This window comes from Cydia pomonella, chromosome 13 (genome assembly GCF_033807575.1).
Source record: "Cydia pomonella isolate Wapato2018A chromosome 13, ilCydPomo1, whole genome shotgun sequence".
In the NCBI taxonomy this organism is placed as follows: Eukaryota; Metazoa; Arthropoda; class Insecta; order Lepidoptera; family Tortricidae; genus Cydia; species Cydia pomonella.
In genome coordinates, this window is record NC_084715.1 from 20,878,357 (window position 1) to 20,896,534 (window position 18,178).

At 38.2% G+C, this 18,178-nt stretch overlaps 1 protein-coding gene across 6 annotated transcripts; it reads right to left on the reverse strand.

Moving 5' to 3' along the window:
• Positions 1–546: 546 nt before the first annotated feature.
• Positions 547–18,154, reverse strand: LOC133524588 (uncharacterized). 6 transcript variants are annotated; one of them, XM_061860683.1, is made up of 6 exons: positions 17,737–18,154; positions 15,169–16,995; positions 13,586–13,774; positions 12,025–12,146; positions 5,004–5,089; positions 547–2,700 (listed from the first exon to the last, which is right to left on the reverse strand). In XM_061860683.1, exons 1-6 carry the CDS (start codon positions 17,824–17,826, stop codon positions 2,633–2,635), a joined length of 2,382 nt encoding a protein of 793 aa, XP_061716667.1. In that variant the 5' UTR covers positions 17,827–18,154; the 3' UTR covers positions 547–2,632. The 6 variants fall into 6 exon arrangements, 5 of the variants coding, with proteins under 5 accessions (XP_061716667.1, XP_061716668.1, XP_061716670.1 ...); XM_061860684.1 differs by having other exon boundaries at positions 4,979–5,089; positions 17,737–18,152; XM_061860686.1 differs by lacking the exon at positions 13,586–13,774 and having other exon boundaries at positions 17,737–18,153.
• Between the last annotated feature and the right edge of the window lie 24 nt (positions 18,155–18,178).

Below are 18,178 nucleotides of genomic sequence, written 5' to 3' on the forward strand. Positions count from 1 at the left end.
TCCTGTCAACAGCGATGTAAACTATTGTAGACAAAATAAGATTTTGTCATAAAATATATTTTTATACAAGTTTTTATCGCTGACTGTACTTTTCTTTCCACAAGCAATTAATTCTCATCGAGACAATTCTAAAAACCCCAAACACAATTAGGTTGCGTTGTGTCATCACAGGAGTTTCCATGGCCACCTGTCTCCGTCGTCAGATCAGCTCGACGGTACCTGACTTCCACATGTACGAGTATGCAAAATTTCAGCTCAATCGGAAACCGGGAAGTGGATCTAATTTAGCTTGCAAGTTTTAACCCACACTATATAAATAACTAACAGGCAAGTAAAATAAAAGCTTCTAAAAAAATTGCAGCTTTCGTAACAATAATTTTGGAAACAAATACTCGGTCAAAAAAACAGAAACCTTAGAGATATCGAATGACATTCTAAGAAATAATACCAATATTTGGCTATGCCATAGATACTGAAAATCTGCTGTAGCATAGAGATGAATATGTTGGTGGTACTTTTAGGCTCCCGGCAAAAGAAAAACATACCTTAGTAATAATTACCTTTATTGCAGAATTGTTTCACAATAATATTACAAAATAATCTCACTTTTTAGGGGGTTCACATTTAAATGGGTTATCCAAAACCGCAAAGATGTCAAGTTATAAAAAGTTCCATACACGCAAGCTCATAGAAATACATTTTGGCATTATGTCCTGTTCATTTTAAAATTACAAGATAGGGTATATTTTTATAACTCTAGTAGGTATAATAACTACATGATGTTCCTCAAATAAATTAAAATCTTCCACTGTGGTTTTAAAAAGATAGATCAATAGACATGACTAGAGAATTGTTGCATTTTAAACGTGACTTGAAAGTAATAAAAAATCAATTACTTGACGATAAAAGCTAAGAAATCTCAGATTCTAAAACTAGAACTTTTATAAAATTACTAGACCTTGTTTCAAACAGACGTTTTTCTTAGTCAATACGAATAAGCGTGGCTCGCCTTCACTTTGGGGTCTGTTTACACATTGATTCGTATTTATTGCGAGTTCATACATTTGCCACTAGTTTTCGTTTTATGGGAAATGTATGAACTAGTCGCACTTAACCCGCAGCCACTCTTAGCCGCATTTATCCTTATCAAATAGTGCAATACATTTATAAAATTATTACCAAAAGCCTAAAACGAATTTTGGTTTTGCCAAATTACTATTATTAATTTTGTGATATATTGAGATAAGAGCATTTCTTAAACAATGCCATCTTTTTTCTTAACGTAGTATTCTGTATTACTATTCAGAATCAAAACTCAAGCTCTTTCTACCCGAAATGGTAAAAAGTGTAAAGTCAAGTGGGCTAAGAGAAACACCGGGACAAAACAAACGCTTGTAGGTTATCCTCAGCATCAGAACGCTATGTTTTCATTCCAAGTAGGAAGTTAATGTGGTCTTAATATCAAAATAATGTTTATCTTCACCTGATCTAAACATTTTTTAAAGAAATGCTCATAATGAAACTACAATTCGTGCGTTAAGCTAGGCACTTACATTTGGAAGCTTCACAAATGGAATAATGTTTGACAACCATACAATATCAATTAAATGCATTAGATATCTAAGACTATGTTTTTATAATAACAGAGAGACGTGTCGAAGATTATTTTAATACGATAAATACATGATATACAGTCTTGCAACTTAATGATTAAGGAAACTTTAGCTTATTGCTGGTGGTTAAAGTTCAATTTTACATTTAGAAAAATATTTTGTTTTGATGAGAAAAATTGAGAATGATTCTCGTCTTTAGTATAATGCAGGGGTTCCCAAAGTGTGCGCCGCGGCGCCCTGGTGCGCCGTAGAAAGTAAAGAGGGGCGCCGTGAGTTCTATCATTATCCGAAACCACAAATATTCGCGGGTACCTATTTGAGCGCTCGCATCGGTAAATAATATAGCGTCGTGTCACTCTTTTTCGACCGTGATTTTAAATTTACAAGGGCGCCGTTGCAAAATACTAAACTTGTAACTGCGCCGCATGTTGAAAAAGATTGGGAACCCCTGGTATAATGTGATTTTTTGACAACTCATATATCATAAAAGAGAGTAATAGTCTATAAATAAAACAAATAAATTAGGTGACAATAAAGCACTCAAAAACAATACCTAATGCGACATTTCTAAGCTGAACCAGAATTACCAGAAAATTAGATTTTTAGCATTACGTAATTTGAGTAGGCCCCCAAATGCCAACATCGAAAAACCACATATGTAAAAGCAATAGTGGGGCAGATATATATAACGATTTTAGTTTTTTTTTTTATCTTAGCGTTAAGCCTTTAGATCTCGGCGAGATCAAATAAAGCCATTGCCGGAGTAAAATTCATTTGCTGAACCAAAGATCTCAAGTTGTTAACCCGTTGACCGCCAAAGACGTCAACTGACGCGCGCAGCTACAGCTCAATATCAACCTTTATGCATTGCGACAAGGTTCACAATGACGCGCAGCGCACGATAGGCGTGGTGTTCAAAGAGTTAATGCCCTGTTAACACTAATGATAGCCCAGTAGACCTGTTAGGTACCAGGAAAGCAGAATTGTGAGAAGCATCGCGGTAAGTATCGAGGGTGGTGTCAGCGCCACGGGCGGCGCCGCGGGGACGGCAAGTAGCGCGAGTTCAGCTTCGTGCCGCTAAACGTCTCTGTGGTAAAAAAATAAACAGTGTTTTAGTACAGTTAAATTCAATAGTAGCGAACGTATGTAGGCCAAAGTACCTGCCACTATTAAATGCTCTCTTCCAAATGGAGATATATCCATACTGTTCGCGTTCAAAAGTATCTTTATATTTAACCTTTTTGACGCCAATGACGGATATATTCGCACCGTAGGTACAACGCCGAAGACGGATTAATCCGTCACAGACCACAGAGCAACATAAACCTACGTGCATATGCATAAAGTTAAATTTCAGCTTTTATGTTTGACACGGCATCGAAAAGGTTAAGTATATTTGTTCTACATATATATATTTTTTTGTTAGACATAACTACTCCCCTTATAGTTTCGCCATGTCTGTCTGTCTGGCCGTCAGAGTTTGCTCCGTGATCGTTAGTGCTAGAAAGCTGCAATTTGGCATGGATATATAAATTAATCATGACGGTATGATAAGTGGTAACAAATAACTGGATCTTTTCTGTTCACCTGAGATGTGATCCGAGACATTACTTACTACCTACGTAAGTGATATACTTACTGTTCTTAATACATGCATTAAAAAAACACATACGTATTAAACAAGCGCAACAATCAAATGCTGCATTTACATGACTGTGCCAAATAGCAACCTACAAGACACAAATGCTGTAGAATGAGATTTATGAGATGTTTATTTTGCTCTTATCTTGTAATTAAATGCTAATTACATCGTGTACATGCAGCAAAGAAAGAAAATATACTAAAAACATACAGAAAAAGAAAATATACTAAAGACAAGACAACACAGATAACAAACATTGCTTATAAACGAGACGTTTTGTGCATACCTTGCATTACAAACTGCTGAAAGTAAAGGCCTCTCCAAACGTATCCGTTATTTGCAATCGATTTGTATCTAATGCATTGCGGCATTTGATCAATCGATTAATTCGTTGATAGATCGATTAATTCGTTGCTCGATCCTACTTAGCCGGAACTATCTAAAATCTTATGCCATTTGTTGTATCGTCTGTAGAAGCCTTAAATTGCAAAATAAACATGCTAACACTGCATTCGCAAAAAAAATTTCTACAGGCAACATTCAATCAAAACTAACCCTGTTCACGAAGGTACGTCACAATTTCTCAAATAATTTAACAATATATTTACGGGTTACACTTAAATTAATGCTTTATCATATAGAGCAAAGGTTTTTTCTTAATAGTAAACAAAATATGTTCTGTCAGAAGTATTAGATCAAATACAATTATTTACAGAAAATATTTTAATTTGTTTTTAAACACTACTATATGTATAAATTATAAACTGAAATAAATGTCATATACTAAGAAAAAGTGACCAAGGCCTCCAGTGCCTCGGGCTGGACCCGGTCGAACCAGCGTCCTCTGCTATCGCGGCAGGTGCCTGAGCCACTCGGCCACCGGGGTCACGGCGGCATTGGTCGATTTTTTCCAAGTATATGCATTTCTGCTTTCATACTGAAGGCTTACGGCCTGCTATGTATATATATTCCAGCCTGGGCACTGGAGGCCTTGGTCACTTTTTCTTAGTATATGACATTTATTTCAGTTTATAACATACGTTTCGATTTGTAAAACCAGGGGTTTCCAAACTTTTTTTTTCTCTTTATTTTGGCACAAACAGTCATTACAAAAGAGTTACATTTGTCTTATATTACATATAATATTGACAATACAGTGCCGAAAACGTTATTACTGCTAAGCGGAAAAAAAAATATATTTCTTGTAAATCTTGTAATTTGTGGGTCTAAATCTAAAAATCTTAATTCCGTGAACAATTTTTTTGTCGATTATTTGGTAATACCAAATAATACGTAAGAATTAATATAATCACTAAAGTAATGACGCTAAGCACGAATAATTTTGTACTTTGATTGGCTTTTTCCTATCTCTAAAGTCTAAGTAACTCCATATTTTGAAAAAAAGACGATAGGTAAGTATACCTAATATATAATTATGCTCAAATAAATTTGAACACTACAACCGCGTTACATCAAGGTCATATTAAATGCTAATATCTGGGAGCCCGAGCTTTGCTCGGAAAACATATAGAAACTCAAAAATGCGCGTTTTTCAAGAGATATGACCTAGCTAGATCAATTTTTCGCCCCCAAAAACCCCCGTATAGCAAATTTCATCGAATTCGTTAGAGCCGTTTCCGAGATGCCCGAAATATATAAATATATATCTAAGAACCCTCAAACCCGCCACCGATAAAACAAAAAGCGTAAAATTGCATCGTACCTCCGTGGCATTTAGTGTGCGTTACCGTAGTGGGACTGCGTCATCGAGTGCGAGCTGGAGTGCGGCGCGCGCGCAGGGAACGCGCCGCTGTGGCTTTGCGACATTACATCCCTAACACACAACTTCAGTTATCAATGGTTCTAAATAAGGGATATTTTATACCAACGGGCATGTTTGTTCCTCTAAAACAGGTAGGTAAAATGTACCGTAGCTAAATTAAATAGTACTTCAACCCGTGGCCTAAATATTAACGAATAAGGATTTAAATAAGTAGAATTTAAGTACATTTGAACATTTTCATGCTGAATACTGTGACAATATTTATTTATACCACCTTGTACCTACGTATTCTAGCAAATAAACGTAACAAAAAACCATGGAGAACATACAACAACGATACGCTTTTTCACCGCATAAAATGGCAATGAATTCATCGCTAAGAACAGATGGGTAAAATGGCGTAACTCATATGTCGTATAAACTTGTAACCTAGCTGCTGGGGAGTCACTGTCAACATTAGTGTGCGTTATCGTAATAGGACTGCGTCATCATCGAGTGCGAGCTAACCTAACCCACAATCTCCATAAAAATCTTATTTCTTTGGCTTTCTTTGATGATATAAAACTTATTTTGTTCCTAGTTGCGTCAGCCTGTTGTGTATATTAAAAAAGTGTAATAATTGTAGAAATAACGTTAAACAGTGATTATACACAATATTACATTGCTTTTTGTACCTATTCACCGGCCTTTGTTGAAGCTGAAGTGTCAAGTAACGGACGTTGGAATTTGGATTTAAACCGGGCGAGTATTTTGTATTTTTATTTTGTGAGTTTATAAGACAATAGTTCTCATTGTATTGCATACGTGAGACGACTTACATTTTACAAAGCTCATAGCGCTGTGAGCAACGTCCCATCACAATACATTGGCTACGTGCAATTTCTCTTTGTTTGACGGATATAAGTGGAAACAAAGTTTGAGATATACACAATTGCCACATACATTACCTTATACTAATACACTACACACATAATCTCACACATTCATTTCATTCTAAATATATTTGACAAACATTTTTATATTCAGTGTACCTACTCAGTTGTATTTATATATTTCAGAATGGCTTCAAATGTTCTTACACGTCAAGGCACAACTCGCCACCTGGAAATGCTACTGAAAGCGACATTGAAAGAGCTTGAGATCTCGAGAAAGGACTGTAACAACCTAATATGTGAACGAGATGAAAGTGAAGTGGAAGTGGCAAAAATAGTTCAAAGAAACTCTGAGCTAAAGAACCAGCTGAATGTACTACACTCTGATTACATGGACAGTGTGAAACAGTGTCAACACCTACAGTGTATTGTGGACACATTTGATAACTGTGTTTTAAACTATGAATCCAATTTAAGGCGTATCAGTGACCTAGAAAGTGAACTGAATGAAGCAAATTTATTAATAAGTGATCTGCGGAGTCAATGTGAGATGAATGAAACTGTACATACACAGAGCCTTTTTGCTGAAATGTCAGTTATGGATGTGACTAAAGTTGATTCTTCCCCTTCTTATTATTTTGCAAGTAACAAGAAATTGAGGAAATATATTAAATTAAATAAATTTATAAGGCGCACTCAGAAACTTATTAAATCAAATAAAAGTGTGCAACTCAATGTGAAACTTATAAGGAAACAAAGTGACCTTGTGGAAAAATTAGATCGGTGTCATGGAAAATTACAGGACAATATTGATTTATATGAGACTGAAAAATTTAGACTTCAGTCCGAAATAAGTAGATTGAAATGGTCACTCAAAACCTTAAGTGATAATTACAATCATATTGTAAAAGAAAACCAACAGCATGTCAACTCTGCCTCAGACCTGGTCGACCTCTGCCATGAAAATGAGGAACTGATACAAGATCTGATGAGCAAGTGTTCCTGTCAACCATCTCCCGAGGTGCAGTGCCGGAGCCCGGGGAGCGCGTTGAGTGAGTCGAGCGCCGCGCCTCTGCTGGCGACCCCCGCTCCGCGTCCCCTGACCCCGGCCGCGCCCCAGCCTGCACGACCTGACCTCAGGAGTCCCCAGAGCCAGGAGACGTCACAGTCAACCGACGCCCCGCGCCGCCCGGGCCCCGCCGCGCCCCTGCCCGCGCGCCCTGACCTGAGCCAGGACACTCCTCCCCCGTCAACAGTCGTCTACTCTGATGGTATTGGTGCCGGCCTCGGATCCATGTTGAGTGAATGTCTCCAGCAGAAGGTGACAAATATATGTATGCGTGGTGCCTCCATCAAATGTTTTGTGGACCGCTTAGCGAAGGACAAATTTGATAGGGGCACCACTCTAATTGTACATTTGGGCGATAGTGTTGGCGTAAGGAAATCCCACCTAGAACCCCTTATGCAAACACTGTCAGATATTGAGCAGCGTGGAATTTATAAAATTATTTTGTGTGCCTTTCCGTATTCCAATTCAGTATCTCTTGAACATAATATTAGAGTGTCTGAATTAAATTCCATGCTGTACACTGTGACATGTTACAACAGTAACTACCATTTTATGGATATCAACCAAATGTACAAAAGAAACTTTTATAATGTCACATTGTATGATCAATATTTGTATGTACCGAGAAACTGTAAAGTTACAACAGCCAAATTGCTTGCTTACAACATTGAACCTGGGCTTTTTGACTCTGCAGCCAGTGGCAACAGCGCCAGCGGCGCCACGAGCGCAGGCGCGAGCGCAGCCTCTCCCGGGGGGCGCCCACAGCATTTAAACTGACTGCTGAGACAGCGGAGAAGCCCCACGAGATCATGTTAGTCCACCAAAACCTACAGGGCTTCTCCAGCAAGGAATTAGAGGTGGGTCTGTTCTTAGAATCTCTAGATGTAGATATTATGTGTATTACGGAACACTGGCTCAAGGAATATGAATTGTTATTACTCAACATTTATAATTATGATATAGTTAGCTCGTTCAGTAGAAAGTCGGCCATTCACGGGGGCTCATTGATTATAGTGAAAAGAAAATTTAAATGCAAGGAAAGAAACGACATAGTCAAACTTTCTATCGAGCGAACTATAGAAATATCATGTGTGGAAATGGAGAGTCACATTATAATATGTGTCTATAGACCACCTTCGTCGGATTTTAGCCAGTTTGAGTCCGTGATGGAAGATGCGTTGAAACGAGTCTTTGTTAGCAGTAAGAAGATAATAGTTTGTGGGGACTTTAATGTTAATATATTAGATCCCACACATGCACACACTGTAAGACTTCTAAACCTTTATCAGTCTTTTGATTTGTTTCCGCTATTCAACGAGCCCACAAGGATTACAGCTAGCACGGCGACATGTTTGGACAATGTATTCTATAATTGTGAAGTTATAAAAAAAGAGATCTTTAGCTGCTTCAACTCTGATCACTGTGGTCAAAAAGCCTATTTCCAAGTCAATGTTATAAGACAACAGCAATCATTTACATATAGACCCATCACTGCCAGTCGAATGGAAAGGTTTAGAGAAGGTGTTATATCCAAGGTACCAGCACTGATTACAGGTGAGCAAGATCCTGATACACTATACAAGGAACTGTCGAATGTGATACATGACGTCCACAAGAATATTTTTAAAACAAAGACTCTAAAGCAAGGATCACTGAAAACAAGGTTTAGTGAATGGGCCACAGTGGGCATCCATAAGAGTAGGAATAGATTGTATGACCTGTATGAAATGAGGAGCATTAACCATGACGAGAATTTTGCAGAATATGTAAGAAAATATTCAAAAGTGTTTAAGAAAGTCTGCGCCGCGGCTAAGTCTGCCTTTATAGGTCAGAAAGTCAGGTCAGCTGACAATAAAGTAAAAGCTACTTGGACTGTAATAAACACTGAAACTGGAAAAACGAAACCCCGTGATGGCCACTACAGACTGAAAGTTCAAGACCGAATATTGTCTGCAGACCTGGATGTTGCTGGCGCCTTTCAACACTTTTTCACCAACATAGCCACAGATGCTACACGGAACTTGAACTCCTCTGTAGCAAAGGCTGGTGTTTACTTAGATACAAACAAGGTCAAGAAATGCAGCATGGAATTATACTTCCAATATACTGACCCCCATGAAATCATTAAAACGTTCAAGTCCTTGAAATTAAAGAATACTGAGGACCTTTGGGGGATCTCTGTGAAAGTCATGCAATCTGTAATCGACGTAGTGGCACCGTATTTGGCCGATATATTTAATGCTTGTGTTAGAGAATGTGTATTTCCTGATCTGATGAAGTACAGTAAGGTCATTCCTCTATTTAAAGCGGGCAGCAAAGATGACCTTGGAAATTTTAGACCTATTTCAATACTTCCTGTTCTCAGTAAAGTGTTTGAAAAAATTGTATTAAACCAATTGCTTCGACATTTCAACTCGAATGAACTACTTCAAGATCAGCAATTTGGTTTTACAAGAGGTCGTTCGACGACTGATGCCGCCTCTGTACTAATCAAGCACATATACGACGCCTGGGAACACTCGCTAGATGCTATAGGTGTCTTCTGCGATCTGTCCAAAGCATTTGATTGCGTGGAGCATGACACACTTCTACACAAGCTGAAGCACTACGGTCTGTCAACGGAAGCTCTAAGCCTTGTTAAGTCTTACTTAAACCAAAGAACCCAGAAAGTGGTTGTAAATGGAACGGAGTCTACTGGAATGACTGTAAAGCTCGGAGTTCCACAGGGTTCAATTTTGGGTCCTTTTCTCTTCCTTGTATATATAAATGATCTGCCGAACCTTGTAAAACATAAATGTGAGATAGTCTTATTTGCTGATGACACCTCACTAATTTTCAAAGTTGACAGGAAACTGAGCGATTATAGCCAAGTCAATGAAACTTTGGAAAAGGTACTAGAATGGTTCACAGCAAATAACTTACTTCTTAATGCGAAAAAGACGAAATGTGTCAAATTTTCGCTGCCGAATGTAAGAAAATCTGAAACTATCATCACATTAAATGGCGAAACGCTGGACCTTGTCGAGAATATGGTTTTTCTGGGCCTTACTTTAGATAGTAAACTGCAATGGGCCCCTCACATATCTGCCCTGGCGAAAAGGTTGAGCTCTGCCGCGTATGCAGTAAGAAAAATCAGGCAGTTTACTGACGTGGAGACAGCTCGCCTAGTTTACTTCAGCTACTTTCACAGTATTATGTCTTATGGCATACTGGCGTGGGGCAAAGCAGCTGACATAGAAACCATCTTCGTTCTTCAGAAGAGGGCAATCAGATCTATTTATAACATGGCTTCTCGTGACTCACTGAGAGAACGATTCAAGGAAATAGATATTCTCACAGTAGCTTCACAATACATACTAGATGTGATAATGTATACGCATAAGAATATAAAGTCCTTTAAGAAACTGTCCGATATCCATAGTTATAATACGCGAAATAAACATAAGTTAGTAGTCTCCAAGTTTCGTCTACAGAAAGTTAAAAAATCGTTCATGGGAAACTGTGTAACATTTTATAACAAAGTACCCTTAGAGGCATGGAACCTGCCCTATACTTCATTCAAGCAATACGTCAAAAATGCACTTCTCAAAAAGGGATACTATAAAATAGATGACTACTTGGGAGACACGGAATCATGGCCAAGTATCCAGTCTCAAAAGCTGTAATAATTTTGCGTGCAGTGTCCCGGAGAGGCATATGGCGCTGTTGTTTCTAGCTGTTCAACCTTATGTATTAATGTTTGTTATGTTTTAGTTATTTTGATGATGACATTGACATATTAAATACATAGTAGTTATGTATTCTGTAGAACTAGTTTTAAGATTGTTACCTTAACAGTCTCTTGACGTGAAATATGTATTTCATACAATTTTTTATTTTTTTTATTCTTTGACATTTGGAGAACCTTTACACCCTCAAATCTTATTATTGTGTATTATTATTTTTCTCAGACCGTGGGGACCTTATACATCTCCAAACTTAATGTATTAACCGTGGAGACTATACGTCTCTGTCATATTGTATAATATACTTGACTTGGTACATACTAGTTATGTACAGAATGTAGCATTAGTTTATGAGACTGCTAGTTTAACAGTCCAGACGCGGTTTATTTATTTAGTATAAATTTTATTTTGACACTTGGAGAGACTTTACACCTCCAAATTTTATTAGTATTAGTACTCTGACATTGGGGACCTTTTACATCTCCAGATTTAATGTGTTTTTAACCATAGAGACTATACATCTCTATTGTATTGTATTAATTATTTATTTTAAGATTATTATAATGTAATGTTTACCCAGGTATTGGCTGTTGTATTTATAAATGTTGTTATGTATTTTTCATGTCACTATATGATGTTACTATAAATGTTGTATTGACTTGTAAAAGAGCCCTTGAGGCCTACTTGCAGAATAAATTTTTGAATTTTGAATTTTTTTTTTTTGAATTTGGTTAAAATCTTCCAGCTGTAGTTAATAGGCTCCTAACGTAGTGCCAGAATAGCTTTCTATGCCTTATTTACAATCTCCATAAAAATCTTATCAGTACCTATCTGCAAGTTCCTGTTCCTGTATTTGCTCCGGTATAGCTATATAAAAAGTTCAATGTATAGCTGTTGTATTCAATAATGGCAATCGACCGTGGAGGAGGGTCTGCGCTGCAACCTTGTGGGGTACTCCAGAAAAATTTCGGGTACGTGATGCTATTTTAACACTTCTGATGAAGCTAAGAAGCCAATATTTGGCATGATAACGTTAGCTTTAAATTAAACGACATATAATACAGAATGCTGCAGACAAAGTAGACCTAAAGTAGACCTTTTTGTGGAATGCCCCCTGAGGAAAAATCCGAATCCATACACTTATTATTGACGCTTCATTTCCTTTTCCTTTAATCCTTTGCATTTAATCGGGATATTAAACTTGATATTATTTACTTAATAGCACTAATAAACGGGGGTCGCAGTGCTGTCCGTTTGTTCCAAAATTCAAATTATTTCATGGAACCAAAGAGATAAAATCAGTAAGAAGAGCAAACTTACGTTCTGAAAGGTCGGGCCGGTTTCTGCCGGCGGCGCTCCCGATCCGCCGCGATGAGGGCGCAGCGCTCCGCCGGCGTACTCGCCACGAACGTGTCGTGCAGTGAATAGCAAGCCGCCGTGATCTGTTCACGTTCAATTCCTCATGTGACCATATTTCTACTACTCAATAAAAGCCATCTTTCCCAAAATGCCAGATTTCCTAATTTCAAAAAGCTCAAAGTTAAGTATAATCTAAATGCAAACTAGTCGTCGTCTTCGTCGTTTTTCGGCGCCGTCATGCCGTAACGATTTGAAATGAATTTAACCAAAAGAGATTACAAAGTAAGTTTTTATTTTACTTATAGTAAGACATATTAGTTGCCAAGCGAACCCCAGGCTCCCATGAGAAATACGAGGAAGAAGAGAGGCTAAGAAATATAATGTAATTGTTCTAAAGCAAGGGACAGATATAAAAAGAAACGATGAAAACAAAAACTAACCTCGTAATAAAAAGATGGAGTCCATATTAACATAATACTCTTGATTTACTTCAGTTCTTCATATTGACAAACAGGTCTACTTCCACCTGATTGGAACCTATTTCGGAAAATCATTTAAATAAAATAATCTCTTGAAAAAGGGCTGCAGAATGTATCTCAACTTTAAAGAAAATGGCTGCATCATAATTTGGAAATCTGGCATTTTGTACAATGAATATTGAAAAATTTATTCATGGAGTTCTCTAGCACTCTAACATTCCGATATGTTTCTGAAAATCTGACAGTAGTGTACAAATAAAGTACATCCCTAGGTGCACGGTGCACTTCATTTGTAGGTACCCCTATTCACCCCGTCATCCCAATTCACCCCAGTTGATAGGTCACATTCGGGCACCGCTCGTAAGTGTACAAAAATGCAATGTGAAAATGTGACTACTCGTACAGATGATGATGATTTATTAACCTACTACTTAATGATAATAATAATCCCAAAGTAAATTAGACAAAACAAAGTGCAACTCGACAATTGGACACCATGGCAAGCCAAGCGAACCCAGACAATACAAATAAGTAGCAGTTTTCACACACGGCTGCTTTCAATGGGATGATGAACAATCAAACATTAAATAACATAGCTACATTTGCGAATTTAAAGAGAGCATTTTGGAGATTCACAAATTAGACAACTTTGTCTTGAATGATGTTAATCTAATTCGTTAAGAATCAACTCCCAACAAAATGGCATTTGCGAATTTTAGAAGAGCATTTAGGAGGTAACAGGGTAGAGAATTTCGTCTTGATGTAAACATAAAATAATCTTCAGAATCAATTCTCAGCACTTGGTTACTAAGAGAATTCGACTCCCGATGTTCCAATATAAGAATATTAAAATTCTAAATTTTTGCACATTTCTATGACTTTCCAAAAATCCCAAGCTTACGATTATACTCATAAATATCACCTGCTGCCAATCACATCAATTCATCTGAATGTCGATCTATCTTGATGCATCTATAGCGCAAAAACAAGGCATCCCTGGTGATCTGTAGCTTGCTCAGACTTCAAGTCCCTACCCGTCTTACCTGCTGAATAAGCCGTCGATGCAAGTCCACATCAGCTCCCCTGATCCCCGCTCTGTCCTGGTGCATTTGCAGCGCACAAAGCAACGCATCCTTAATAGTCTGCACGGTGGCTTGGACTCTCTCAGTACGAAGCAACCGACGCACGAGGTAGCCCTTTGCGTGAGCCACTATGGTGGAGGCCGCGGCCAGCTATAACCATCACCACACGGTGCAGTGAATGGGATTGTACATAAAATTGTGGCAAATTGTTCAAATAGGGATGGAAGAGATGAGTTCAAATAGGGATGGAGAAGCCTTTACCGGCCGTCCAGAGTGGGGTGTCAGAGCTATAAGCTCGCAGGGTGGAAGTGAAATTTGCATAAGACGCGAGTTGGCACAGTGGCTGCTTACAGCCACTGGGTAGAAAGCGGCGTACACCTCTCCACACCCTGAGCCGCTCACGCAATGTTGTCCCCTTGTCGCTCCGTGCGAGCGGCCGTTTTCGGGGACCCATATTGTGAGTTGGCAAGTCACCACCTGCCCATTTTGTCGTGTTTTTTGTCGTGTTTTTAAAAACATATGATCAGGGCAGGTGCCATAGTATTCTCCATAGTCTCGGTTACCAGTCCACTTGCAACTCAACCCAATAGCCCGGTTTATTTTGGTACCCTTTTTTTTACAATAGTCCTACACTAACCGGGGCTTGACCTTGGGTGCACTGCTATAGTGTGAACAGGGATAATCGTCGGTTGGTGTCACGTTACATTTAGAGTAAATAGTCTTATTACAAGGGGCCTCTACGTGTTGGCTTCGGCCCCACGCACGCCTTTCAAATGTCCGGGATCCCATGGTCCCGAGAATTTGTAAAAGACAGACAATAATAATAAAATTGGAGTAGGAAGGATAAATTTACTATTCCCGAAAAATCCATATATATTCGTACAGATTGTTAAGGAGAATGGAAAACGTGAAGATGTTCGAATGTTGAGCTGGGTAAAGCGTATTGGAAGAGACAAAATAAGATGTTATATGGGTCTAGAACTCACAGGCTTGAAAAGTTAATAAGATTTATTCCAAAATGTAGGGCAGAAGAAACTGCAATTGAAATGAAAAGTTGAGCAGAGAGGGCTATAACCAAAACATTTAGGTATGTGGATCAATAATACTTCAGATTTAAAGATGAAAGATGATTTGACAGGATATAGATCAGGACCTCAGGAATACTTGGGATTAGGACTGTGAGAAAGTGCTAGTGCGGAGTGTGGGTAGCACTCGGACATGGAAAGCAGTGGAAGCAATGACGTCACTGAGCACAAAGTGTACAAGAATATTAATCCAACTAGGTACAAATAATGAACTTTATAAAATAATTTACTTTCAAAATACGTAAATCTACAAGGACAACTAATAGTTTTAAAATTCTAGTTTTCCAATTTCTCCATAAATCATTTACATTTATATTAATTATTTCATATCAAGTTTTTTTTTGTCATATTGTCTTTGTATCCATTGTTTTTAAACTTAATAAGAATTTAAATCAAAATTAATGTTCGAAGTTTTGATTTTGAAAGCCAAATTTCAGATGATAATTTACATAAGATTACCTGTTCAGGTGTTGGCGGCAGTCTGGCTTGGACGGGCCTACGTGCAGGCACCTTTACAGAAGTCTCCACGCTCCGTACCGCACTGTGCGTAGACGGCTGCTTTTCCATGAAAGTCGGTTCATCACTGTCTGAAGTAAATGTCACGTTTAGCCCCACCAACGTATCGTTCGTTCGATCGGTCAATATCGGTTCAAACTCCCTGTCGGAAGACGAAGTATCGTAACTAAGTTTTCTGGAAGTTTTCGTCCGTTTTGGTGAATGTGTCCGCGTTCTACTACCATCTGTAGGACTTCCAGGGTGGTTCTGTTTCTTTATACTACCAGTGATATCTTTACTTTTTTTCAAAACCTCAGCACACTTATTTAAATTATTGTGGGTGTCAGTTAGAGTACTTGTTAAAGAGTCTGGTGACTTATGGTTTATTAACTGGCTTAAACTGACGGGTCCTCGGTCCACTTTGTCGGCCCACGCGGCTTTCGCTTCGACGGGCGATTTAGGACAGATAGTTTTCAGTTGTCTGTATAGAATGCTGTTTTGCTCGTCGAAAACTTGCTGTAGTAACATTTGCTCGCGTTTCTGTTTTTCAACTAAGTTTGCCATCTGTAGAAGCTGCTGATTTTGTATTCTTTCGTATAACTCTTTTACTTTAGCAGCTGGATCCTCACATTCTGAAATTAGTTTTTTAGGTGACGGTTGGATGGTTGGTTTTGGTTCTTTTACATTTGTAGAATTTGTGTTTGCATATGGACTTTGAATACTATTTTTAGGCTTCTGATTCTGAATAGGTTCTGATTTTGGAGCTTTTCCAGGCATGCTGGCTCGCCTTGGCTTTTCAGCTACAGATTTAGATCTGGGTGGAGTCTGCTGAGGTTTTTTAACTGTGGATTTAGAAAGGTCCTTAGTTGCACTTGGTTTAGTTTGTGCTGTTTTTTGCTTCAGCTCATGAGCCATGGATGACCATTTCATTTTAGCCGACTCCAAGTCCCAACTTCTTCGTTTTTTTGGTGAAGTCAGATTTGATAGTGACTCACTCATGGAAATAGAGGTTACTTCCACTCCAGTGCTTAGAGATTGCACTTTTAAATGGGCTAAAAGCAGTGGACTTGGATTAAGCACTGTGTAGGAACTTTGCCGAACTAAAGTAGCTGCATCTTTGACACTCTCACTGTGAATATTATTTAAAGAGCCTGTAAAACTTTTAGAACCGAGAGATGCAGGTCCATCTGTCATTGTCATATCTGGAAAAGCACCAGATAAAAGTGGTTCTACTTTGCTAATGTCAAACTCAACTCTTAGTAAGTCTACTATTTCTCTTTCCGGCTTTTTGCCATCAAAAGAAAGTTCATCTTCAGTTAATTTCTCTACTTTAGTAATTTTTGTAGGAGTGGCGTTACAATCTCGTTCAGGAGGCTCAATAGGTTGTGGTGTGTGTTGTGAATTGTTGCACTTTGCTTTAATGCTGTTACTAATACCATTTTGGATGCTATTTACAGAGAATTTAGGCAGACTGTAAGACGCATTACTGGAAGAAACACTATTGCATAAATCCGAAGAGTTAGTGTTTGTGGTGTTCGTAGAAGCGGATAAACTTTCTTCAAGCTTCTCTTCTCTGAATGTTGTAATGTTACTGTCAAAGACTTGTAGGATTTCTTGGACAGGCTCATGAGGTTGTTCATACTCCTGTGGCATCTCCGTGGCGTCGGTGTTGTCCTGAGCAGAGTCTTCATCACTGTCTCCGACATAAGCTTTTAGTTCTGCTATCCGTTTCTCAACTTCTTTAGCAAGAAGTTTGTAGTATTGCATTTCTTTCCGACATTCTTTGGAGAGCTAAAAAGTAGCAATTCTTAGAAATAAACTTTTAATTTAGTTAAATATAGTTTAAATAAGAAAAAAAATTTAGGTTACAGCAACAAGTCAACAAGTTTAGTATAGATGTCTATGGTTTATCCTCTAACTGCACAGATATCATAACTTATTAAGATTCTAATTAGAATGGAACAGGGAACCTTCTTATAGGCCTCTGGGCAGCTAGCAGATAATAATTTTAAGTAGCCGTCAACACTGATGCTGATATATTGTGTTTAAAGGCACTTATTCAAATATGGACATAGTACAGAGGTTACAGAATAAATTGTTCCTTTTACCCATCAACTCCCAGGCACAACTAAAAACCGCATTAGAATTTTAAATTTAGAATGGAATATTGACTCTTTGCCAACCCAAATAACTTTAGTGAAAAGTGAGGGGACTAATCCTTGCCAAAAAGGTTTTTCATCAATTCATACAAAGTATGACTAAAAAAGGTTCTGGGAAGGACTCTGACTATAAGCTTTATAAAATGTTACTTAATACGTTCAACACTTCTAATATGCATACTAAAATCGCCTACATGTGCCCAGCGCGGCAGCAATAGGCTTAACATTGTGTGGATGATGCTACACACTGGTAAATTGGTGGTATACATTATTTATTAACTATCAACTATGTACAACTATAAAGCATTCGTTCATAGTCTTGACTGCAACTTTACCAAACTTACAGGTACTTAGCTAATTAGTTATTACTCACAAGTGGTGGTAACAGTGGCACTCCATTTATCTTCATACAGGACACATATTGTCCGGCTTGACGGGACTTAACGTCCCACGGATCGTTCATGCTTATTTAATTCAATTATATCGGCAAAAACTTCATCCCGATCGCTCACTGAAAATGCGCTCGCCTGTACCGGTACGCCCAAACTTGCTAACTCATCCGCTTCCCCGCTCACTCGCACAGGAAATTGCGAATCACTTTTGAAAGTTTCCCCTTAATCGCCGCTCTGATTTCGAGCCCACAAGGAAACCACTTTCGTTAAAAGCCGACGGCATGTACCGATGAAGTCACGGCCTGATTACGTCAGTTAATAACAACTTTAAACAATTTACGACCATTTTAATTATAAGCTTATCCGAATCACCGTTAATTAAACTTTTTAATATAATGATACGTTAGCACGTTCACTTGAATT